Raw genomic sequence first — 27,874 nt, 5'->3', positions numbered from 1 at the left:
TCGAGCCCTTTAAACCCACCTCAATTAAAAATTAAGGGATCTTACGGAATTTAATTTACACAGTCTTATTACTCTTCAAAAATCCTACAAAACTGTTACTGAAAAAACTTTTTATCGTCAAAAATGAAGGAGCTATGTTTATAAAACTATTTTTTTTTCGAAAAATGCGAATAGTCCCGTTAGAGAGCATTTTCAATAGATTTGTTCGTAGAACGATCAGCAACCGTTGCCAACCATCAGACGCATGCGCGTTCGTAGTTTACGAACTCAAACTGTTAACTGCGCAGCGCCAACTGTTAACTGCGCATGCGTCTGATGGTTGTCAACGGTTGCTGATCGTTTGGATCGTACTACGAACAAACCTAATGTACCTATATAATCCCACAGAGCCGGTTCGTATACTGGATGGCTAAAAAACTATTTGTATGTGTATTTTTATATATTTGTAAATTCGTATTTTTGTGTAAATAAATGTTTTTGTAATTCTTTAATTCTACTTTTTTTTCTGTATAGATCTATTAAATTGTCTACTTATAAAAATTGCAATGTTATTAAGGGTGGTTTTTAAGGGTTGAAATATTATATTATATCCTAAAGCAAAAAGCAATCATTATTTAACCAGTCAAAACCAAATTTTACCTATTATAAAATTTACAATATTTTTGTATAATTTTTGACAATAAGGGTAGTTTACACCCCTAAAAATAATCAACGCCCTTGAGCATGATATAGAATATAGAATATAAAGTACAGGGTAAGATGATCCTAACCCAAATTTTTATGTAAATTGATGCAAGCCGAAATTATTCTTTTAGGATAAGTAAACTTTTCATATATAGCTCCAACAAGGGTGGTTTTAAGGGTTGAAATATTGTGATATTATATCTTAAAGCACAAAACAATCATTATGTAATTAATAAGAAACAAATGTTGACAATATTAAAGTTTAAAATGTTATATTATAATTTTTTACAATTAGGGGCGATTTTCACCCTTAAAAAACCAAAAGCGTTCAACAGCTCAATATAGAAAATGAACTAGAGGGTAAATTGAGCCTAATCCCAAATTTTTGTACAAATCGATGCTGGACGAAAAAATTGCGAGGTTTTGCCAGTTTCCCAGCTTCATTTCCTCGACTAAAACACGACACGACCAGCATGGGTTGCCTATCAAAATCGTGTCATAGATATCCTTAAAGGGGGCCGTAGGGGTCGAAATCAAAATTTCAAGCCCATTTTTGTGATTTTTTTTTGAAAGTATGATAAAATATTTTATTTTTTAATGAAATAAGCGTATTCAGTATAATTCAAAGAATACTCAAAAAAAATTCAAGGAAAAATATTGAAAAATAAGCCAACGGTGGCAAATTTTTAAAGACACCTTGAAAGAAAAATGGATTTTGCGGTGGACACAAGAACTTATCATTGGATCCTGGTAAACAGAAAATTCAAAAAGATTTTATTAGCTTATATGTTTATCGAGATAACAACTCTGTCGAGTTTTTTTAGTTATAACGATTTTTCATTTTTGGTATCACTCAGAAATCAAAACAACTAAATTTATTGCACAAAAAAGGACGAAAATCAACATATTTATTATTGTTAAATAAAAAATAAGCATAAAACAAAAAATATATCCACAGCGTTACCTCAAGGAATGTCTTAAGAAAACATGTACAAAATCCAGGTGGTTCCGTCAAGTAGTTTTTGAGTTACAATGTCTACAGCCTTTGAAAAAAGCGTTTAAAGTATTGTCAACTTTTATTTTCAATTTCTCTTTTATTTACAGTTTATCTGCCAAATCGTAAAATTATGCACACCGCAATATCTTTTTTAATCGCGGAATAATTTACAAAAGAAAATGAGAGCAGCTGTTGACCGTTGTTCATTACGTTCAAGCGTTCTGCTGCAAAGCGAGTCGAAGATAGGGATATTCAACACTACTATCTCCCTACCTTTGACTCGCTTTGCAGCATCTTCATGCCAGCGCGCTTGAGCGTAGTGAGAAACGGTCAACAGCTGTTCTCAGTTTCTTTTGTAAATTACCCCGCGATTTAAAAACATATTCTGGTGTGCATCACTTTACGATTTGACGGACAAAAAAAAAATTGAAAATAAAAGTTGACAATATTTTAAAAGCGTTTTTCTCAAAACTGTTTTTTTTCAAAGCTATAGACATTGTAACTCAAAAACTAGTTGACCAACTCACCTGGAATTTTGTACATATTTTCTTTAGACACTCCTTGAGGTAACACTGTCGAGATATTTTTTGTTCTATGCTTATATTTTGTTTAACAATAATAAATATGTTGATTTTCACCCTTTTATCTGTAAAAAATTTCGTCGTTTTGACTTCTGAGTAATACTAAAAGTCAAAGATCATTAAAACTAAAAGAAACTTGATAGCGTTACCTCGAGAAACTCATATAGTCTAGTCGCAACATAGGGGGTCCCGTGGACACTTTTAGTTAGCCGCGATTTGATGGTGGTATTATAGGTTTTTTGGGTCGCTGAATCCAATGGAAGTGGTCTGGAACCCCAAATGTGGTGCGTTTATTTGTTATTAACAGATTATTGTAAAATTAGGTGTTTTTCAGGAATTATTAGAAGCCCTGTAAATAAATTGAAAGTGTTAAGGTTTTTTCTGGTGTATTTTTGGTCGCTGAATCGAATGCGACTAGTCGCGATTACTCAAAATTTGTTCTTATTTTGTTAATAACAAAGTAATTGTTTATTAGCCGAAAAGATCGAAATGCGTTATTTACAGCAAGTTTGTAGTCTTTTTCATAGTATTTTTATACGCTAAATCGATTGTCACTAGTCGTGATAGCTTAAACCACGTTCCGACTTTGTTATTAATAAATTATTGCAAAAATAACGGCTTATAGTACGTTTATTCGTGGTTTTTGCTCTAAATTTTAAAAAACCACTTGGTATGACGTGAAATTTGGCGTGCACGTAGCTAACATGTCAAGCAAAACAAGTGATATTGTGACGATGTGTGCTTTTACCCTGGAGGTGAGTTTCACCCCGTTTCGGGGGTGAAAGAAGAAACCTTTAAAATAAGTCCGGAATTGGATAAACTGATTAATTCTAAGCAACGTTTGTTCTATACAGTTTTTTCACTAAGTCAATACTTTTTGAGTTATTTGCGAGTGAATATGCTCATTTTTCAACAAACCAAATAACTCGAAAAGTGAAAAAACTGTATAGAACAAAAGTTGCTTAGAATTAATCAGTTTATCCACTTCCGGACTTATTTTAAAGGTTTCTTTTTTCACCCCCGAAAAGGGGTGAAACTCAGGGGGTAAAAGCAGACATCGGCACAATATCACTTGTTTTGTTTGACATGTTAGCTACGTATATGCCAAATTTAATGTCAATACAAGTGGTTTTTTAAATTTCGAGCAAAAACCGTGAGTGAACGTACTATAAACCGCTATTTTTGCAATAATTTATTAATAAAAAGTCGCAACGTGGTTTAAGCTATCACCACTAGCAGCAATCGATTTAGCGTATAAAAAAATACTACGAAAAACTAGAAACTCGCTGTTGTAGTTAGCACATTTCGAGCTTTTCGGCGAATTAACTATTATTTTGTTGTTAACAAAATAAGAACATATTTTAAGTAATCGCGACTAGTCGATTCAGCGACCACGACCAAAAATACACCAGAGAAGACCTTAACACTTTCAATTTATTTACAGGGCTTCTAATAATTCCTGAAAACACCTAATTTTACCATAATTTGTTAATAACAATTAAACGCACCACATTTGGGCTTCCAGACCACTTCCATTGGATTCAGCGACCCAAAGAACCTATAATACCACCATCAAATCGCGGCTAACTAAAAGTGTCCACGGGACCCCCTATGTTGCGACTAGACTAATAAGCTAATAAAATATTTTTGAATTTTTTGTCTACCATGATCCAATGATAAATTATGATGTCCACCGCAAAATTCATTGTTTTTTGAGGTGTCTTTAAAAATTTGCCACTGTTGGCTTACTTTTCAATATTTTTTCTTGAGTTTTTTTTTGAATATTGTTTGAATTATACTTAATATGCTTATTTAATCTAAAAATAAAATTATTCTCTCATACTTTCAAAAGAAATTCACAAAAAAATGTTGATTTCAACCCCTACGGCCCCCCTTAAGTATAGCCATGACACGATTTTGATAGGCAACCCATGCTGGTCGTGTTTGTCTATGTATGAAGTTTAATAAAAAAATGTTTCATCCGGCAAGCAGATGGTATATTTCGACCTATTCGGATCCCGTACTACTACGAAAAATGCTTGAAACTGAAGGGAGTGTATCTTTAACATTTGTTTTATCGGAAACGTTGTCGTGATTAATATTTGTAAGGCTATATCATGTATATCAAATAAATAAATAATAATAATAAACATGTACTGTTTCTTTTGCTGCACACTGTACTTACTTATATTTCTCAACCACCTGTACAGCCAAGTATTTTCTGCATCAGATTCAATAGACACCAGCTCCATATTAATCATTCTACAGAATCTATCAGCGTCTAGGAAAGACTAAAAACAAATTTTATATAAACTACAAACAGTGTGACAAAGCTAAATGGAATAAATGCATTATTTCGGAAGCCGGTGACTTTATAGTCCTGTCGCCAGGGGGGGTACAACGGCCTCGTTAATTCAGATGGACTTACTCAAGTTTTTTTTATGTATTTTGACCCGTAGAACACGAATTTTTTGGGTAACAGTTGATCCGGATGTCGATAAGATTGTTATAGACCAAGAACTTGAGGAATCAAATAACAGCGATTTTTGGCAAAACAAAACACTATTTTGTATTTTTTGGGCCATTTTAAGTAAAAAATATTTCTACAAGTTTTTTCGTAGGATGCACAGTTTTCGAGATAAACGCGGTTGAACTTTAAAAAAATCGAAAAATTGCAATTTTTGAACCCGAATAACTTTTGATTAAAAAATAAAATAGCAAGTCTGCTTACCGCATTTAAAAGTTTAAGTCAAATTATATCGGTTTTGATTATTTCCATTGGTAAAAATTTATTTTTTTATTGTTTAACAAAGCTATAAACACGTAGGGTTTCCCGTGCTTTTACATGTGTTTTAACGCATGTAACGTAGAAATAGTCTTGATTGCACTAGTACCTATTCTACCTACTCGTTCGATTTTAAATGAGAAATCATAGAAACATCACTCACGCACTAGTTGTTTGTAGCTTTGTTTAACAATAACACAATAAATTTTTAGCAATGCAAATAATCAAAACCGACATAATTTGACTTGAACTTTCAAAGGCGCTAAGCAGAATTGCTATTTTATTTTTTAATCAAAAGTTATTCGGGTTTAAAAATTGCAGTTTTTCGATTTTTTGAAAGTTCAACCGCGTTTATCTCGAAAACTGTGCATCCTACTAAAAAACTTGTAGAAATATTTTTTGCTTAACATGACCCAAAAAATACAAAATACTGTTTTGTTTTGCCAAAAATCGCTGTTATTTGATTCCTCAAGTTCTTGGTCTATAACAATCTTATCGACATCCGGATCAACTGTTACCCAAAAAATTCGTGTTCTACGGGTCAAAATACATAAAAAAAACTTGGGTAAGTCCATCTGAATTAACGAGGCCGTTGTACCCCCCCTGGCGACAGGACTATTATGGAAAAATCCCGAACCAGGTAGATTTTTATTTTTAATTTATGATTTTTTGTCATAATATACATCATACTAGTGACGTCATCAAGCTCGGCATGATAACGTAATCGATGAATTTTTAAACGAGAATAGGAATCGTGTGCCAGCTCATTTCAAAGGTGATTTAATTCTCAATTCATTAATATAAACATTTATTTATACAGGGTGTCAAAAATATATTTTTTTTTAAATTAAATTAATTGACACAAAAAGAAGTATGTATGTAATTTATTTAATTCCAAATACATTTTACTGGTGTCAAAAAACAAAAAAAAATATTATTTGAGAAATAAACATTATTTTTCACTTAAATTCAATGTTCAAGCTGCCACCCTGCCACCCACCTGTCTCTTGTCAGTTTGAACATTTAATTTATGCGAAAAGCAATGTTCATGTGTGAAATAAACATGTTTTTGTGTCAATTAATTTAATTAAAATTTTTTTTAACACCCTGTATAAATAAATATGTTGATGTAGACTGAATGGAGAATTTTATAACCTTTCAAATGATCTGCCACACGACTCCTATTCTCATTTAAAAAAATAATCGATTACGTCATCACGCCGAGATGGATGACGTCACTTATATGATATATATAAGTATGCCAAAAAATCTTAAATTAATAATTTGTGATTTGTTTCGAATTTTTCTTTAAAGTCTCCGGTTTACGAAATAATGAATTTACTCCATTTTTCTTTGTCACACTGTATATGCCATATACACATATTATGTACACAATGATTCTTTAACCCGCCATTACACGCGCTATGAGGGAATCCCTCACCATATTTGTTTATAATCAATGAAATTGTGTAAACTAATACGATAACCTTAAGCACCCAGGAATGCCTTTAGCATGGTTCATGAGAGGGTATGAAAAAGTTATAGAATATTTCAGGCGGTCAGTGTGCTGTGTGATAGTTGAAAGAAGAGACATCCCTCTTCAAGTGAGGGAATTCCTCACTGCGCGTGCAATCACAGTGAAATCACGTTTCTATTATCTCAAAGAAACTTTTAGGTTTTTATTTAATATTTAGGTAGGTTTAATTAAAATATTATTGTTTGGATTAGGTTTGGAACAGTGGCACAACGAGGGGGGGGTTTGGGGGTTAAAATCCCACCCAGAGCATATAAAAATATATATAAAAGAAAGTAGGAAAATGTAACTTGTCTTTCACAAATAATACAAAAAACTTTCGGTACCCAAGCAAACCCCCCTCCCCCCCAGAGGAAAATTCTAGGTGCGCCACTGGTTAGGAACCCATTTTTAAATTTACCTATTCTAATTGGGAAATAAGCCACAATTTGACTTGAAAAATTGATTTTATTGACGTTTCGAATTCCACCTCGGAGGTCGTTATCAAAATACAAAATATTAATAGTTAAATTACATAAATGCCACAAAGAAATAGCTTCAGAACAGTTGTTAATTTTAATTTGTATTTTTAGTAAAATGAATTCGCGTAAAGGACGTTAATTTCTTAAGTGGCTTGCTGAAATTGAAAATTAAGAAAATTTGCTTTTGATCTATATTATTTTTACTTTTGTTTTGTTAAATTATTAAAAAAAATTGGTTTACGAGACTTTCTATAATATGTGAGTACAACCCATTTTATATTTCTACATGTTGACATTAATTCTTCCTCGAAATAAGTCGAATTTATGTAGGTGAGGGCGACGCTCATACGCGTGCAACCACGTCACAATAGAAGACGCGTGTAACGGCGGGTTAAGAATTCTAATTAGACGTTTTAGAGAAAATTGGCAGAATTAATATCTGAAAATTTGGGACAAGCAGTTTTTGGATATACCCAATTCTTTAAAATATCCTCTCCTAGTCCTACTACCTTCGTTTATATCGGAAGTTAACTAAATCCTCCTTATTTTTAATATACATAATGTCCTGCAAATATTATGGATTCTTACAGAACAGTTCTTGAATATTCTCTCAATATCAAATTATGCTACCTTGTAACTAGTGTTTTATTAACTATGACCGGTAATACAAATTCGCAATAGATGGAGTCGATTTATCTCTGAAATATAAATAAGCATACCAATTTTTGTTTTTATATAGAAGCGTTCCGAAGGTATTTAAGAAAAAATAATTACAAGACTCCATCTCTGTACCTCAGAGCTAAACTGTATTTACTCCATTTTTTTGAAAAATTGTATTATTTTACTTTCTACGGAACACACTTCACATGTTTCATATGCGATACGATATAAAATCCTATTTAATGTGGTTCCGAAGATAGGCAACGTTAAAATGTATTAAGTCCCTCCGTAGCTCCGAGCTAAACAGTCGTTTACACTTAATACCCAGCAAAATAAAAGTATTAACTCCATGGAACGATGTAAAACCGCGGCATGATACTGGTAGTCAGTATTCTGTGGAAAATAAATGAAAGTAAAACTAAATGACTTCAAGGATTTTAAGACTCTTTAAAACAACTGTTTTAACTGTTCACCTTATAGAACAGTAAGGATCTGTTTTTAGGTGGATGTGAGAGATGGCATTCAGATTTTTGCGGATAAAGTTAGGTGATAACTTCGTTAATAATAATTGAATTATGCTCCTTCTCAAATATGCCCGGAACATTAATAAAAAAAAAATAAAATTTTTAAAAATTTCAAAAAATTTCGTCTTTTTTCTATTTTTTTGCTTATAACTTAAAAACTATTCTTTTTATAACAAAGTCGTATAGGAATAAAACAAAGATAATTAAATTTTCTATCAGATGCGATTGGTTAAAAATGTCTTAATTTTTCACCCTTGCTTCAAAATAGCAATAAATATAAAATAAGGGGGCAAAACAAGCCTGTCTTTATTCAATGATTTTCCATCACTTAGGTTACACTTGGAACCTTCCTAATTCGCTTAGAAAATTTTTGTAATGTGCTAAAACTCTAACACCAAATTTCATTAAAATTGACTTACTAGATTTTGCATAATAATTTTGCAATCTAAATTTTTTTTAAAAAATTAAAATTTTTTAAAATCTTGCACAACAAAAACTAGAACCTACAAAGTTTTGTCAATTTTTTTACATATAAAGAAGTACTCCACCTATTTAATGCACAAAATTGAAATCGGATTATTTAAGCAGCCTCAGCAATGTTTTAAATTTATAAACAATTTTTGGCTTATAAACAAATTAGTGCTGTGTTCAGGAGGGGGTGCTACGGGCTCCTTTATTTAGATGGACTTACCCAAGTTTTTTATGTATTTTGACCCGTATAACACGAATTTTTTGGGTAACAGTTGATCCGGATGTCGATAAGATTGTTATAAACAAAGAACTTGAGGAATTACATAACATCGATTTTTCGCAAAATAAAACATTTTTTTGTATTTCTTGGGTAATTCTAAGCAAAAAATGTCCTTACAAGTTTTTTCGTAGGATGCATAGTTTTCGAGATAAACGCGGTGGAACTTTCAAAAAATCGAGAAATTGCAATTTTTGAACGCGAATAACGTTTGATTAAAAAATAAAATAGCAATTCTGCTGACAGCATTTGAAAGTTTAAGTCAAATTATACCGGTTTTAATTATTTGCATTGCTAAAAATTAATTTTTTTATTATTAAACAAAGCTATTTGTTTATAAGCCAAAAAATTGTTTGTAATTTTAAAACATTGCTGAGGCCCCTTAAATAATCCGATTTTAATTCTGTAAAGTGTATTAGATAGGCAGAGCACCTCTTTATATGTAAAAAATTAGCCAATTTCTAAATGGTCTACTTTTTGTTCAGAAAGATTTTAAAACATTTGAACTTTTTTAAAAACATTTATATTGCAAATTTATTATGCAAAATTTATTAGGTCGATTTTAATGAAATTTGGTACACGATTTAAGTATATTACAAAGAATTTCCTAAGCGAATTACTAAAGTTCTGGATGCCACCAAAGTGGTTAAAAATATTGAATAATAACAGACTTATGTTGCCCCCTTATTTTGTATTTATTGCTATATTGCAGAAAAGGTAATACCTTAAGACATTTTTTACCAGTCGTATATCATACAAAATTCAATTATCTTTATTTTATTTTTCTACGACTTTGTTCCAAAACGACTAGTTTTAAAGTTATAAGCAAAGAAAGCAGAACAAAAATTTTCGAAAGTTTTTCGAAATTTTTAAATATTTTAATTTTTTTATTAATGTTCCGGGCATATTTGAGAAGGAGCATAAGTCAATTATTATTACTGAAGGTGTCACCTAACTTTATCTGCAAAAATCCGAATGCCACCTCTCACATCCAAAAATAGACGTTTTTTCGCAGATCCTTACTGGTCTATTATATCAGGAGTTCTCAATCTGTGGTACATGTACCACTGGTGGTACATATCATTATGTGCGGTGGTACACAAAACGCAAAAACACAGCTAAAATCCAGCATTTGTAGTTAATTAGATTACCTACATTCATAGGTATCTCAGTTAGGTGGTACCAAAAATAATTTTATAAGAATTTTGTGGTACATGATTCAAAAACATTGAAAACCACTGTATTATATTATAAGGAAAAAACTCAGCAGAATACAGACTTTCGTATGTCAGATGTTGTCCGCTTGGAAGTATGTATGTAGCGATAATTTGGGATTACTTTTTTCAAAACTAATTTTAGTTCGGAAACATTCCAATCTGTTGATCTTAGGCGTGTTGAGTTTCCTTCGGCTCTGCCTGTGATTCACGATAAGCCAAAGAAATTTCATAATTTTTATAAAAACTTATCCCACTCAGATAAAGTAGATGATGATTTATAAAATTTTTCCAAAATAATTGTAAGTGAACAACACTCATGATCCTTTGAGTTTCGTTTTTCGTTAGTTTTGTTTACTCATTTTGTTTTATAGATATTGTTTATTTCATTTAATTTAAACAAAGAAGTGTTTTGACTAAAGTTTGTTCCAGGTATCGTATTATCTCCAGATTATTTATTCACGTGTGTCAACTTACCATTATATTATCTCCCGAACATGGTAATTGTTTTCATGCCAAACAGTATTAACTCCATGTTTTTTCAAAAAATTGAAGAAGTATAAAAATAACAAATACAGTAATATATTTATACTTATCAAATAGTGTTTATCACATATTTGAAGAAAAAGAAATAAAAATTGTATTTAAAATTTACTCTTTAAATTTCTTTTAAACTGCTCTCCTGTAAAATTTCAATTTTGTGAGTTAATACAGTTTAGCTCTGAGGTACAGATCTTCAAATAGCTCCAGCTCCCTTAGGAAGCATTTTCGGACTAGGTGAATTGGGATAAATTGTCTTAAAATTATCTGAGTAATTTAGTGTCTTCGTTTGTCGGTAGAGTTTCTGGACACCCTGTATAATATATACAGCGTTCTTAGGCGTCAACGCCCTTCCGGTAGTGGTCTATGGAGGAGTATCATTGAGCTACAAGACCTCATCCCTTTTCGTACTGCTCCCCTATATGCCGATCAAACACCAGCTTATTCCAGACTAAGCCGTTGATTCCTAGAATTTTAGACCACTGCGTTAGCCTTTTTATTTTTCTACTCACCGGTCCGGGGCTCGAACCTCGAACGCACATCTACTAGATTTGTCGATCGAGAGCCTCTAGACCAGGGCGCATCTGTAAAAATATTAGTACATTTGGACGTTGAGAGGGGACTCAAATTTTTTGGCAGAAATTGCTTGAAAATAAATTAAATAATAATATTTGAGTTACCCTCCCTCTCAAAAAGGTCCGGAACATTGTTTAAATAATCAAAATGTCAAAATATGAAGGAAAAATTCGATTTTTTTATTGGTTTTTTGATTATAACTTTAAAACTATTCATTTCTGAGAAAAGTTGTGCTAACATAAAAGTTGCGTAATTAAATTTCCTACAATATAGAATTGGTTAAAAATTTAAAAAATAGTCATCCTTGTTGCAAAATAGCAATAATTGCGAAAAACCATACAAAAACAAGTATTCGCATTTTATGTTTTTCAACCATTTATGCTACACTTAGGACCTTCATACTTCACCCAGAAAAACTTTATGACACAGTAAAATAGTACTGTAAATTTCATTAAGATCGGTTCAATAGATTTTTCAAAATAAATTTTGCAATCCAGCTTTCGCAAAAAAAATTCATTTTTTCAAAATGTTACAGGACTGAAAATAAAGCAGATAGCAAGTTTTTTTTGCGTATAGAATTGTACTGTGCCATTCATTCCCAATTTTGCAAAATTAAATTCGAATAACTACCACGGCGTCAGGAATTTTTTTAAATAAACATTAATTATTGGTGATACGCGCAGGACAGCGGATAGTTTGCTCTGATTGGGCATTCCAATGACCTTTGATAATGATTGATACATTTTAATTTTCATTACATTTCGATATAAATAAATAAATTTGTTTATTGCAAAATAAAAACACGTACTCTATCCTTTCAAATAACACTTTTATTAGCAAGAACTTTCTTTGTTCATAATTTTAACTTAGAGGATAAATGTTTATTATTTTTAAACATATGCAATTGTTTAAAAAATATTTCACAAACAATAATAAAATTAGTTTGATTTTTGTGGAATTAAAATATTAAAATACAACAAAATATAGAGTAAAAAAGTAATATATTAGATAAAGATTGGAAGAAATTTTGGTGGAAATCAACTTGTGTGAATCGAACACCGCTGTCCTGCGCGTAGCAGCAAAAATTAATGTTTATTTAAAAAATTTCCTGACGCCGTGGTAATTAATCGATTTTAATTTTGCAAATTGCAAATGAAAGGTACAGTACACTTCTATAAGTAAAAAAAATTCAACTTGCTATCTGCTTTATTTTCAGTCATGCAACATTTAAATAAGTGAATTTTTTTTGCGAAAGTTGGATTGCAACATTTATTTTGCAAAATCTATTAAACCGGTCTTAATGAAATTTACAGTGTTGTTTTACTATATCATAAAGTTTTTCTGGGTAAAATATGAAGGTCCTAAGTGTAGCATAAACGGTTGAAAAGCGTAAAATGCGAATACTTGTTTTTGTATGGTTTTTTTCGCAATTATTGCTATTTTGCAGCAAGGGTGACTAATTTTTAAATTTTTAACCAACTCTATATTCTAGGAAATTTAATTACGCAACTTTTATGTTAGTACAACTTTTCTAAGGAATGAAAAGTTTTAAAGTTATAATCAAAAAACCAATAAAAAAATCGAATTTTTCCTTCATATTTTGATATTTTGATTATTTAAACAATGTTCCGGACCATTTTGAGTGGGAGGATAACTCAAATATTATTATTTGAGTTATTTTCAAGCAATTTCTGCAAAAAAATTTGAGTCACCTCTCAACGTCCATCTCAAAACAGATGCGCCCTGGACTACTCAGACCGCTTGGCCATCTGACCGACATCTCTCCTCAATACCTTATATCTAAATATATCGCACCCTCAGTAATATAGAGGCACAATTCAAAAAATAGATTTTTGGGAAATCGCGTTTAAAGATTGTGGTTTCCAAAATTACAGCTATTTTTCAAATAACATGCTTATTATTTAAGTTATAAATGTAAAATTTGGCAGATTTGAAAAAAAAACTTTGAAGTTAGTCCCATATAGTACCAAAAACATAACAGAAATAAGGAACTGTTTAACTTTGATCGCTTATATTATTAATGTCCTCTCACTATTTATGCAAAATAACGATATATTATGAATTAGACCCATTTATTTATTATATTTTGCATAATATAACGGCTCAACTAAAAACTATTCTATATAATACAAAATATTAAAACACAAACTAACCAGGATTTTCGTCATAGAAAGACATGTTACTGATTGCTCCCTTGTAGCAGTAAAAACCAGAGGTGGCCGGGAAGAGTGAGAGAGAGGCATAAATAAATAAATATATTTACAAAACCATTCAGGTTCTTTTTCTCCCTCTGTCAACGCTAATCGGTAGAGAATTTCATTTTGTGCCCATATCATTCAAAATCACAGTTAACACAAATTTTGAGTTGAGCCCTTATATTACTGAGGGTGCGATATGTCCACGATATGGTTCTTCGTTTTCCGTTTTTAATAATTCTCCATTTCTAACATGGTCAGGCCATGTGATGTTTAGAATGCGGCGCAATATTCACATCTCAAAATTTTCCTGGCATCGTAACTAGCTAGTTGATACTGCAGCGTTGTTCAACGACTATTCGTTCTATACTATACTACTATACTATACAGGGTGTCCAGAAACTCTACCGACAAACGAAGACAGGAGATTCCTTAGATAATTTTAAGACAATTTAACCCAATTCATCTAGTTCGAAAATGCTTCTGAAGGGAGCTAGAGCTCTTTGAAGATGGCGTCATGTAATTAGTTTTTCTTAAATACCTCCAGAAGGCTTCTATTTAGAAAAACGAAAATTGGTATGCTTATTTACTTTTCAGAGATGAATCGATTCCATCGATTGCAAATTTCTAGTACCGGTCATAGGCGTCCGTTTTGGGTAGAGCAACGGGTATTTTATCGTATAACTTTTTTATCCTTAACTTTTATGCATTTTTGACACCGGATTATTAAATTGTGAGGTATTCTAGGAATAAAAGGTACTCTTGCTTTAAGTCGGTAGGATGCACCGTTTTCTAGAAAAATCGATTTGAAAGTTTTTCGTTTTTGGAATTTGAAAAAAAATGGAAAGAACTTTTCAACAACAAACGAAGTATTTTACCAACATAAAGTAAGAGTAACTTTTAGTACTCGAATACCTCATAATTTAATAATCTAATGTCAAAAATGCTCGAAAATTCAAGACAAAAACCTTATGCTATAAATTAACTGTTGACCTACCCAAAACGGACGCCTATGACCAGTACTAGAAATTCACAATTAATGAAATCGATTTATCTCTGGAATATAAATAAATTTACCAGTTTTCGTCTTTCTAAACAGTTTTTTTTTGAATTTTTTTTTTGTAATTCAGAAAGTGAAAAATTTTCAAATTGATTTTTCTAGAAAACGGTGTGTCCTACCGATTTAAAACAAGAGTACCTTTTAGTACTAGAATACTTCACAATTTAATAATCCAATGTCAGAAATGCATAAAAGTTAAAGATAAAAAAGTTATGCGATAAAATAACCGTTGCCCTACCCAAAACGGACGCCTATGATCGGTACTAGAAATTTGCAATGTATGGATTAGATTTATATCTTGAAGATAAATACGCGTAACAATCTTTGTTTTTCTAAATAGAAGCGTTCTGGAGGTATTTAAGAAAAACTAATTACAAGACGCCATCTTCAAAGAGCTCTAGCTCCCTTAAGAAGCATTTTCGGACTAAGTGAATTGGGTTAAATTATCTTAAATTTACCTGAGGAATCTCCTTTCTTCGTTTGTCGGTAGAGTTTCTGGACACCCTGTATAAATATAACGTTCTACGACTAATCGGTAAATATTTTGATCGTGTGTGACCGTTAGGGTGGGCCGAAAAAATGTTTTTTTACCGCGGAAAAGTTGCTACTAGGATAAAGTTTTAAATTACAAAAATAATTTTTCAAATTGGTTGATATCTTCCTGTCGCGCATTACTCGTAAAGTTTGAAAAATTGGTTGTTTTTGAGATTTTTTTAAAAACACAAAAATATTTTATCCCCTTTTGCTATACCGCGTACATTTTTCCTTGAGGGGTCAGGATTAAAATAAAGCAAAGAAAAAAAGATATATTGACATATTCCGGTCGCGCATCGTCCATAAAATATTAAAAAATATCGTTTTTCGCTATTTTCTTCTTTGAAAATACAACGTTTTTAATAATATAAAACCAACTTAACCGCCCTACTTTTCATGTGCCAGGCACAAGACTTAAATAAAAAAAAACAACTGAATTGCAATAAAAATGCAATAAAAATTTCAAAAACACCCAATTTTTTTTTAAATCTTACAACCAATGCGCGACAGGAAGATATCAACCAATTTGAAAAATTCTTTTTGTAATTTAAAACTCTATCCTAGTAGCAACTTTTCCGCGGTATAGCAACACGAAATAAAACAAAAAGTTTTTTTCGGCCGACCCTAGTGACCGTGCATCCAACGAAATCCTACAATTTGACCACAGACAGACTGACCTGTTTGTTGCAGTACTGCTGAATTGATATATTATCATTGACGATCTTATCGAACCACACCGCAGTACAGTGAGTGGCCGACTTAATATACTGAAGATACTGTGTAAAGGTATTATAGCATTTTATCATTTGTAAAAACAGATTAAGATGTCGGTTGGTAAAAAAAATGCAATATAAAAAAACGCAAAAAGAAAAGTTCTAGCCTATATTCTATTAGGTATAGCTTATCTTGTATAATTATACAGGCTCTATAGAAACTTTCCCGACAGACGAAGACCGGAGATTCCTCAGATAATTTTAAGATAGTTTAACCCAATTAATCTAGTCCAAAAATGCTTCCTAAGGGAGCTCTTTAAAGATGGCGTCTTCTAATTAGTTATTTAAAATAGCTCCAGAACGCTTCTATTTCGAAAAACAAAAACTAGTACGCCTACGATTTATCTTCCAGAGATAAATCGACTCTATTAATTGCGAATTTTTAGTACCGGTCATAGGCGTATGTTTTTGGTAGGGCAACGGTTATTTTATCGCATAATTTTTGTCTTTAACTTTTAAGTATTTTTGACACTGTATTAAACTTTATAATTATATAAATTCTTAGGAATTCTAGTACTAAAAGATACTCTTGCTTTAAGTCGGTAGAATGCACCGTTTTCTAGAAAAATCGATTTGAAAACTTTTTGATTTTTAAATTTTAAAAAATTAAAAAATTATTATTTTTTGGACCGAAGTAGCTCAGGCGGTAGTATGTCTGACTTCCATGCAGGTAGGCCGGGGTTTAAATCCCATCGCCGGCGAAAATAGCTAGATATTTTAAAATGTCTATAGTCCCCAGGTCGACTCCTCAAGCCTGAACGAAATGCTTGGGTAAAACTAGGGGTAATAATAGACGGTTGAAGCGTAGCACTGGCCCTGTTTCCTTCCTTGTATACCGTAGGCCCTAGATATAGCAGACTACCCTGCTATAATCCCAAAGCCGCTTTAGCAATATGAAACGGAGACTATTATTATTAAAAAAAATTCAGAATAAAACGGTGTATTTTATCGATGAAGCAAGAGTAACTTTTAGTATCAGAATACCTCATAATTTCATAATCTAGTGTCAAAAATGCTTAAAAATTAAAGACAAAACCGATAAAGCAATAAAATAACTGTAGACGTAGACCTAACCAAAACGGATTTCTATGACCGGTATTAGAAATTCGCAATTGATAAAATCGATTCATTTCTGGAAGGTAAATAAACGTACCAGTTTTCGTTATTTTCTAAATATTTTTTAAATTTTTATCAAATTCAATAAACGAAAAATTTTCAAATCGATTTTTTTAGAAAACGGTGAAATCATACCCACTTAAAGCAAGAGTACCTTTTAGTACTAGAATACCTTAGAGTATAATAATAAAAGTTATGGAATAAAATAAACGTTGCCCTACCCAAAACGGACGCCTATGACCGATACTAGAAATTCGCAATTGATGGAATTGATTTAGCTCTGGAAGATGAATAGGCATACCAGTTTTCATTTTTCTAAATAGCGCTCTGGAGCTATTTTAAAAAAATAATTACAAGACCACAAATATTATAAAGCTCCCTTTAGGAAGCATTTTCGGACTAGATGAATTGGGTTAAACTATCTTCAAATTATCTGAGGAATCTCCGGTAATCGTTTGTCGGGAGAGTTTGTGGACATCTTTTATAATAATATTTGGAAATCGATATTTGTTTAAACTTAATGATATCTTACCAGTGGTTGGGAGTTTGCGTAGTAGCTAATTTTATTGTAGTTGAATAATGGGAAGTTTGGAGAAACTGAAGGATCTGCAAACAAGTTGGCCCAATCTGAAAAGTTTAATTAAGATACATTTTTATAGTTAAATTTGATAAATGCTTATATTAAAGAGGTTGACTGCCACGGCGGGCGTACACGCCCGCTACCTAATTTTCCCGATATGCCCCGGCAGGCGTATACGCCCGCTATGCACTCGACAAAATTTTATGTCTATATTTGCCAGCGGTCGTATTTAGAATGGTTTTAGATACACTATACGACCGCTGTGGCCTACAACCCTCGCACATAAATGCGAGTTATAGAATTGCTAAACAAATATTGAAGAAAACTAAAATTTTTATTTTTTTTATTTTTAAATAAAAAATTAAAATACTTCTACTACACACAACAATAAAAAAGGCTACGGCATACTATGAACAAATAAATATAACTACTTTGAATGTACATTATAACAATCCAAACAAAAGTGAGGTTTGTCCTCGCAAATATCACAATAGGTCACAACTTTTTTTACATGATTTTTGGATATTTCTCCACGAAGTTTTTTTGGATAACAGCCTTTACAATATTTTCTGGCTTTGTTAAAAGGCCCTTCTTTTTTAAGTAGCTTATGAATTTGTGCTGATTTCTTTGACGTCGATTGTGTTGTTTCATTTTAATCATTTATATCATTATAAGTTAGCAGGGATATCAGTAATTCTTCCCGAAACGCTGTAATTTTTACTTTTTTGTCAGCAAGTTGGTTTATATTATATGAGAATTTACAACCGCTGTCCCCAGAATGAGTTCTATCGCTAGTTTTCGATACCACTTTAGTGATTTTCGTAACGATGAATTATAAGAGGTCATCTGATTAGATTTATCAATAGATGACTTTTCTTTATTATATTCAATTATTGCCTTCGGTTTATGAACCATACCACTGCCTCGCTGTATGGCTACGGTTTCTGCAGTGTGCTTAGTGGTGAGAAGAAGAACATCCCTCTTATCTTTCCACTTCAAGACGCAAACACCTTTTTCGTTGTCCTGTCCAAATACTTCCCCTCGTTTTAACTTTTTGAGTATGACATCTTTCGGATTTCCACGCCGGTTAGCTCTCAATGTACCAATATAATGTGTTCTATTTTCCGACAAAATATTTGTTAGTTCAAGACTTGTATAATAGTTATCAGCAATAATAGTTTGTCTTGAATTTAGTAGGTCCTTTGAGAGATTAATGACAATGTTAGTTGGTACAGAAGCGTTGCCCTCCCTTTTTTCCTTTCCAGCATATATGCGTAGATTCCATGTATATCCATTGCCACTGCATAATTTAAAAAGTTTTACTCCGTATTTGTGCGTTTTCTGGGGAATATATTGTTTGAATATCAATCTTCCTTGAAATGGAACGATAGACTCATTCATCTACACAAAATGTTCGACCTGGAGTATAAACTTTTTGAAAATTTTTGATAAGTTTTTCTAGTAATGGCTGCACCTTGAATAAACGATCTCCTTCTGGACAACTTTCATTATCCGAAAAGTGCCACATTCTAAGAAGCAGCTGAAATCTATTTCGGGACATAGTTTTTGGTATAACAACATTTTTATATAGATCGCCGTTGCTCCAATACTTTTCCAAAGAAGGCATTTTTACCAGACCAATGTAAGCAACTATAGCAAGAAATCTAATCATTTCTTTTTTATCGGTTGGAACCCATCTGTGTAGTCTTGAATCATTAGTAATATCATTGGAATCACACAATATTTGAGTAGCATATAAGTTTGTTTGATTTAAAATCTCGTGAATTATTTCATCATCAACGAAATTACGAAAACACTTATAAGGCGATAAATCATTTATAAGGATTGCAGCGTAATTGCCACATAATCCATCTCCCGCAGAGTATTCAAATTCGTGATTATTTCCAATTGGCTGCGTCCACGTATGTTCTAGAACATTTTGATTTGCTCCAACCTCATTTTCCTGGATATCGTCAGTATCTGCTAATTGAGTTTGAGCTAAAGTTTCAACATCAAAAAATTCTTCCAATAATTGTTCAGATGAAATATTGTTCCCTTCCCGTTCCAAATTTTTAGATAACATATTGTCGTCTGTTGCTGTAAATGGAATGCTGGCTGTAACATCAGCAACTTCTTCTTCTTCCTCAGAGGCATCATCGGGCAAGAGTGATATAGAACAGCTTGGTTGATCCAAAATATTCCTCGTACACAATTTCTTTGAAATGATTTTGGATGGTTGCAATTTGCGTTTAATATTTGATTTGGGTTTGGACAATGCTATTTTCTGAGAAAACATGTCCGAAGATGCTTCTATGTCTGAGAAGTTCAACAATTTTTCTGCTTCGTTTACTCATTGTTACACAACACATACATCAAACAACAGTCAAAGCTAGACTGAGTAGTCTGATCTGGCACTGTGGCACTTCTCTGCTTGACAAGTTCAGACTCGAATAGTAGACCAGGGCGCATCTGTAAAAGTATTAGTACATTTGGACGTTGAGAGGTGACTCAATTTTTTTGCAGAAATTGCTTGAAAATAAATCAAATAATAATATTTGAGTTATCCTCCCTCCCAAATAGGTCCGGAACATTGTTTAAATAATCAAAATGTCAAAAAATTAAGGAAAAATTCGATTTTCGTCTTGGATTTTTGATTATAACTTTAAAAGTATTAATTTTCGAGAAAAGTTGTACTGACATAAAAGTTGCGTAATTAAATTTCCTACAATATAGAATTGGTTAAAATTTAAAAAATAGTCACCCTTGTTGCAAAATAACAATAATTGTGAAAAAAACATACAAAAACAAGTATTCGCATTATACGTTTTTCAACCATTTGTGCTACACTTAGGACCTTCATATTTCACCCTGAAAAACTATATGATACAGTCAGCTTTCGTAAAAAAATCATTTTTTCAAAATGTTACATGACTAAAAATAAAGCAGATAGCAAGTTCAAAATTGTTTTGCGGATAGAAGTGTACTGTACCTTTCATTTGCAATTTTGCAAAATTAAAATCGATTAACACCACGGCGTCAGGAATTTTTTTAACATAAACATTAATTATTGGTGCTACGCGCAGGACAGCGGATAGTTTGTTTTGATTGGGCATTCCAATGACCTTTGATAATGATTGATACATTTTAATTTTTATTACATTTCGATATAAATAAAGAAATTGTTTATTACAAAATAAAAACACATACTCTATCCCTTGAAATAACACTTTTATTAGCAAAAACTTTCTTTGTTAATATATTTTAACTTAAATAATAAAAGTTTATTATTTTTAAACATATGCAATTGTTTAAACAATATTTCACAAACAATAATAAAATTAGTTTGATTTTTGTGGAATTAAAATATTAGAATACAACAAAATATAGAGTACGAACATAATATATTAGATAAAGATTGGAAGAAATTTTGGTGGGAATCAACTTGTGTGAATCGAACACCGCTGTCCTGCGCGTAGCACCAAAAATTATTGTTTATTTCAAAAATTTTCTGACGTCGTGGTAATTAATCGATTTTAATTTTGAAAATTGTAAATGAAAGGTACAGTACACTTCTATAAGCAAAAAAAAATTCAACTTGATCTCTTCTTTATTTTCAGTCCTGTAACATTTTGAAAAAATGAATTTTTTTTGCGAAAGCTGGATTTCAAAATTTATTTTGCAAAATCTATTGAACCGATCTTAATTAAATTTACAGTGTTGTTTTACTGTATCATAAAGTTTTTCTGGGTGAAATATGAGTGTAGCGTAAATGGTTGAAAAACGTAAAATGCGAATACTTGTTTTTGTATGGTTTTTTCGCAATTATTGCTATTTTGCAACTAGGGTGACTATTTTTTAAATATTTAACCAATTCTATATTATAGGAAATTTAATTAGGCAACTTTTATGTTAGTACAACTTTTCTCGGAAATGAATACTTTTAAAGTTATAATCAAAAAGCGAAGAAAAAAATCGAATTTTTCCTTTATATTTTAACATTTTGATTATTTAAACAATGTTCCGGACCTTTTTGAGAGAGAGGATAACTCAAATATTATTATTTGATTTATTTTCAAGCAATTTCTGCAAAAAAATTTGAGTCACCTCTCAACGTCCGTCTCAAAACAGATGCGCCCTGGACTATAAGCGACCGCCAGTATGACGCCCGCTGGCACCACGGGCATAAATATGCCGCCTGTGCCCGGGCGGGCGCATACGGCCGCTAACGGTTTTTTTGAAAAATTTTCACTATTCTGAATTTTTTTTTTATTTAAATATAGAGTAATTATTTTACAAAGGCATGTTTGTTATTAATATGTGCTTGACATATGGGGCAATTTTTTTATTGATATATGGGCAGTCAACCTGTTAACTATATATTATATACAACGTTATACAACGTTCTTCGACGTCTTCCGATTTCCAATCTTCATCTCATTCTGTCATTCCAGAGATCGTCTTCGAGTTCTCTGTCCTTGATTTCTCTATCAACTCCTTCTCTCCAACTTCTTCTAGGTCGTCCTGGTCAGCGCCTTTCTCTTGGTTGCCATTCGAGGATTTGTCTTGGGATTCTATTTTCCGGCATTCTCCTTACGTGTCCGTACCAGCTGAGTTGTTTCGTCCTGATGTCGTCAATAATATTATGTGTAACCCCATGATTTCTCGGACTATCTCGTTTGTTATTGAAGACAGAAGTCCATTTCTGTTGCTCTGAACATTTTATTTTATTCTGACTTTTTGGAACCAAACTTCGCATCCATAAGTTGTGATGCTTTTTATTATAGTGTTATCTATTCCTCTTTTATTTTCCTTAGAAATATTTTTATCCTACAGTACGCTGTTCAGTAAGGATATGCCTTTCTTTCCCTGTATGTATATTTCGTTCCTTACTAGCTGCATCTAATTTTCCGTCTTGAGTGATCTTTACTCCCAGGTGTTTGTAGTTTTCACATAATTTTATTTCTTGATTTTCCTTTACTCGGAGGCTATGTTGGTCTCCTTCGATACTCATGTATTCAGTTTTTTCCATATTCACTTCTAGGCCCCACTCTGTAAACTCTTCTAATAATTTTCGCATCATGTAACTAAGATCTTCAGAGTCCTGTGCGATGATCACCTGGTCATCCGCAAAGCACAGCGTGTACACAAAGTTAAGTACGTTAGTGGTATGCCGATATTCGTACATTTTTTCTTCCATTTGTTGAGTGCTGCTTCGAGGTATATTTTGAATAGTGCTGGTGAGATACAGCATCCTTGGCTTAGTCGTTTAGTTACTGTGAATCCAGGTGTTATGAGATTTCCCGTTTTAATTCTTGTTGTTTGTTGGTAATACAACGTTTTTGCGGCTTCAACCAATTCTATATTTATATTTGTTTTCTCTAGTGCCTCCCATAATTTAACCAGCGGAATACTATCATATGCTTTTCTAAGTTCTACAAATGTCAGATAGACTTCTTGTCCACGAGCAACTTTCTTTTCAATTATCTGAGTAATGGAGAAAACGTGATCGATTGTAGATCGACCTGCGCGAAAACCAGCCTGTTCTTCGGCTTCCATATTTTAGTAATCTTCTTCTGTTCGATTTTTAATAAGTTTTCCATATATTCTGCTGAGAATACTAGTGACTGCAATTCCCCTATAGTTTTCAGGTTTTGATTTATCTTCCTTCTTATGGATCGTGCTCAGATGTGACTCTTTCCATTCCTCAGGTATTTCATGATTATTTAAGCATTGCTGGAAAAGTTTCCTTAGCCGCCTAATTAGAACGTTAGGTCCATATTTGATGAGTTCCGGAGCTAGATTTCCTGGTCCAGGTGATTTTACTTTCTTCAACTGTTTGCATATTATGGTTTCGACTTCTCTCTCATTTACTCTGATTGGTGATCCTATGAATCTGACGCCTTGTATACCGTTGAAATGGATCTGTTTGAAGTGCTCTCTTGTCTCTGTTAGTAAAGCTTCAAACTATCCTTCCCAAGTTTGAGGTAATAAGGACTGAATAATGTCTTTCTTTCTGTCGTTTCTTAAATTTTTTAATAGTTCCAACCTTCTGAAATTTGGCTTCAACTATATATGGTACACTTTTTTGTCCAAGATTCGTTTTCCTTTTGACATATTTTTCTTCTGACCCTCGCTTGCATTCTGTTATAATGTATTCTGTCTTCCACGTTTTTTATGCTCAGATATTTTTGATACAATAATTCTCTTTTCTCTGTTATTTCCTGCGAAATATCTTGATTCCACCAATACGGTTTTCGATGTACTGTTTTTTCATATCGCCTTAGTGCTTCCAATGCAGCGGCGTGTATACATTCTTTGATGTTTTCGTATGATTGATTCACATTTCTGGTATTATCTTGCGTTTCAATTAGTTTTTCTTCTAGTCTACGTTAATATAGGTTTTTAACACTTTTTTGGTGTAAACTATTCAAATTGTATCGTAGCTGTAGCAATAGCTGTTCATTTGAATGATTACCTTGCGGCGATTCTTTTTCTATTTTCGGTGGAAATGAAATATCGAAATGTAGGAGATAATGGTCGCTGCCGCAAATTGGTCATCTACATGCTCTCACATTTATTGTTGTTAGTCGACTTTTTTGTTTAAGAATGACATAGTCTATAACTGATTTTAAGTTGCGTGTTTTCTGAGTCCACGTATATTTATGAATATTTCTATACTGGAAATGTCCATTCTTTATTCTAAGTCCATTATGGTCGCAGATATCTACATATTAACCTTTCTCCGTTATTGTTTGTGTTATCTTCTCCATATCTGCCAACAACTTTGTCGTTGTTATTTTTCCCGACTCTGCTGTTGAGGTCTCCTAGGATTATTATTTCTCTCGTATTTCCCACCTTTGTGATTTCTTCACTCAGGTGTTCGAAAAAGCTATCTTTCACATTTACAATAGCATCGTAGTTGATTGGATATACTCCCAAAATCGTCATTCTGTATCCTTTTATACACATATTCATTTTTATCATTCTTTCATTGATGCCTTCCCGTGATGTTATGTATTTTCTGAAGCGACGGTGTACCATAATAGTCCAGGCGCATCTGTTTTGAAATGGACGTTGAGAGGTGACTCAATTTTTTTTGCAGAAATTGCTTGAAAATAGATCAAATAATAATATTTGAGTTATCCCCCTCTCAAAAAGGTCCGGAACATTGTTTAAATAATCAAAATGTCAAAAAATGAAGGAAAAATTCGATTTTTTTCTTCGTTTTTTGATTATAACTTTAAAAGTATTCATTTCCGAGAAAAGTTGTACTAACATAAAAGTTGCATAATTAAATTTCCTACAACATAGAATTGGTTAAAAATTTAAAAAATAGTCACCCTAGTTGCAAAATAGCATTAATTGCGAAATGACTATACAAAAACAAGTATTTGCATTTTACGTTTTTCAACCATTTATGCTATACTTAGAACCTTCATATTTCATCCAGAAAAACTTTATGATACAGTAAAATAATACTGTAAACGTCATTATGATCGGTGCAATAGATTATGCAAAATAAATTTTGCAGTCCAGCTTCCTCAAAAAAAATTCATTTTTTTAAAATGTTACAGGACTGAAAATAAAGCAGGTAGCAGGTTGAAATGTTTTTTGCTTATAGAAGTATACTGTACCTTTCATTTGAAATTTGAAAAATTAACATCGATTAATTACCACGGTTTCAGGAAATTTTTTAAATAAACATTAATTTTTGGTGCTACGCGCAGGACAGCGGTGTTCGATTCACACAAATTGATTTCCACCAAAATTTCTTCCAATCTTTATCTAATATATTATTTTCTTACTCTATATTTTGTTGTATTTTAATATTTTAATTCCATAAAAATCAAACTAATTTTATTATTGTTTGTGAAATATTGTTTAAACAATTGCATATGTTTAAAAATAATAAACTTTTATTCTCTAAGTTAAAATATATGAACAAAGAAAGTTTTTGCTAAAAAATATGTTATTTCAAAGGATAGAGTATGTGTTTTTATTTTGCAATAAACAAATATATTTATTTATATCGAAATGTAATAACAATTAAAATGTATCAATTATTATCAAAGGTCATTGGAATGCCCAATCAGAGCAAACTATCCGCTGTCCTGCGCGTAGCACCAATAATTAATGTTTATTTAAAAAATTGCTGACGCCGTGGTGTTAATCGATTTTAATTTTGCAAAATTGCAGATGAAAGGGACAGTACACTTCTATAAGCACAAAAAATTTCAACTTGCTGTCTGCTTTATTTTCAGTCCTGTAACATTTTGAAAAAATGAATTTTTTTTGCGAAAGCTGGATTGCAAAATTTATTTTGCAAAATCTGTTAAACCGATCTTAATGAAATTATCAGTGTTGTTTTACTGTATCATAAAGTTTTTCTGGGTGAAATATGAAGGTCCTATGTGTAGCATAAATGGTTGAAAAACGTAAAATTCGAATACTTGTTTTTGTATGTTTTTTTCGCAATTATTGCTATTTTGCGACAAGGGTGACTATTTATTAAATTTTTAACCAATTCTATATTATAGAAAATTTAATTACTCAACTTTTATATTAGTTCAACTTTTCTCGGAAATAAATACTTTTAAAGTTATAATCAAAAAACCAAGAAAAAAATCGAATTTTTCCTTAATTTTTTGACATTTTGATTATTTAAACAATGTTCCGGATCTTTTTGAGAGGGAGGATAACTCAAATATTATTATTTGATTTATTTTTAAGCATCTTCTGCAAAAAAAAATTGAGTCAGCTCTCAACTTCCAAATGTACTAATATTTTTACAGATGCGCCCTGGTCTATAATGGAGACTCCTTGTTGTCCTAAGTTCTTTTGTTACTACGATGTAAAAATGGTCGTATTTACCTAGATTTTCCGATCCTTGATCTTTCCGTTTGGTTTCCGTAATAACAACTATGTCTATCTTCATATTGTTCAGTTCTTCTAAGACTTCTTGAGTTTTATTTGAGATCCCTTGGACGTTCCATGTGGCAAATATCATTTTTCTTTTCCGTAGAAAAGAAAAATGATCAAAGTTCTTTTGTTACTACGATGTAAAAATGGTCGTATTTACCTAGATTTTCCGATCCTTGATCTTTCCGTTTGGTTTCCGTAATAACAGCTATGTCTATCTTCATATTGTTCAGTTCTTCTAAGACTTCTGGAGTTTTATTTGAGATTCCTTGGACGTTCCATGTGGCAAATATAATTTTTCTTTTCCGTAGCATTTTTCGTCGTCGTATATCAGTCCTGTTCCGAGGCCGGATTTTGGATTTTTTAACCTTTAATATTTTTGACGAGTACCGAGGAGTTAGCTCAATGCCACAACCCCCAACTTGGAGGACCAGGGTTTGATTTTTGAGTGTTCCTTCTCCTAGACGGTTTGCTTTCACTGCAGCTTAAGAGTATTGCCTGCCCTTTAAATTTATATGAACCCTAAAATCGGGGGTCGCCACTTTCGCCATACACACCGTACCGAAGATGTTCTGCTCCGCCGTGGATACCGTTGTGGTCTTCATCCGTGATCCTGTACAAGGGACCCTAAGCAGGTACTAGTTTCCCGGGTCAGGAAACTCCTGGAATCTACGGAGGGCAGGGATTAATTCACTTACCCCGGTAGGACTGTCCAAAGGAGTTCCTAACCGCTACCCATTTATATTTAACTAACATTAGTTTATTAATTCCCTATATAATTTTATCGCACACTTTAGCAAATCCTACGTAGATCTAAGTTTATATTCTACTATAATACTCACTTCCACTACTAACACTCTGACTAGAAGCGGCTGGTTCTATGGATTCGCATACAAAGTTGTAAAGAGCATTACAGTCTACGTTAATCCAAAGCAAACTCTTTCCTTTATACATTTGACCCAAAAGACATCTGTAGGCAGAAGCAGTAGGTTGTCCGGCGTTCCAATTTGAGTAAGTTATGGGCTGGGCATTAGACATCCACATCCATGATACTTTGTCCACCAAGTTCGATCCAGAAGTCCAGAAGTTAGTTTCGCTATCTAGAAGAAAATATGTTGTTACGGTCCAAATACAATATGTTTTTAGAAGTTGCTAAACAACCTCATCTCAAAAAAGTGTATTATGTAGGGTCTATTATGAATAATACAAGGTGAAATTTTAAAATTATGTATAACTTTAGAATTATATACTTTAAATAATGGTATTATTTTGGTATAAGACATAACCTTTCTAAAATAAGTATCTTGTATTTAATATCTTGACGAAAATTATAAATAATTTCAAAAATTCACGTTGTATTATTCGTAATATG

At 32.2% G+C, this 27,874-nt stretch overlaps 1 protein-coding gene across 1 annotated transcript in view; it reads right to left on the bottom strand.

The window, feature by feature from the left end:
* The window catches only part of LOC114338515 (macrophage mannose receptor 1-like), a 251,803-nt gene that overhangs the window by 47,737 nt on the left and 176,192 nt on the right, over positions 1–27,874 (bottom strand). The window contains exons 4-6 of the mRNA XM_050658802.1: positions 27,345–27,602; positions 17,536–17,630; positions 4,448–4,553 (exon numbers count right to left, since the gene is read on the bottom strand). Of these exons, the coding sequence (XP_050514759.1) occupies positions 4,448–4,553; positions 17,536–17,630; positions 27,345–27,602 (459 nt within the window). The remainder of the gene's footprint in view (positions 1–4,447; positions 4,554–17,535; positions 17,631–27,344; positions 27,603–27,874) is intronic.

This window comes from Diabrotica virgifera, chromosome 8, assembly GCF_917563875.1.
Source record: "Diabrotica virgifera virgifera chromosome 8, PGI_DIABVI_V3a".
In the NCBI taxonomy this organism is placed as follows: Eukaryota; Metazoa; Arthropoda; class Insecta; order Coleoptera; family Chrysomelidae; genus Diabrotica; species Diabrotica virgifera.
This window is presented reverse-complemented; position numbering and strand designations above follow the sequence as displayed.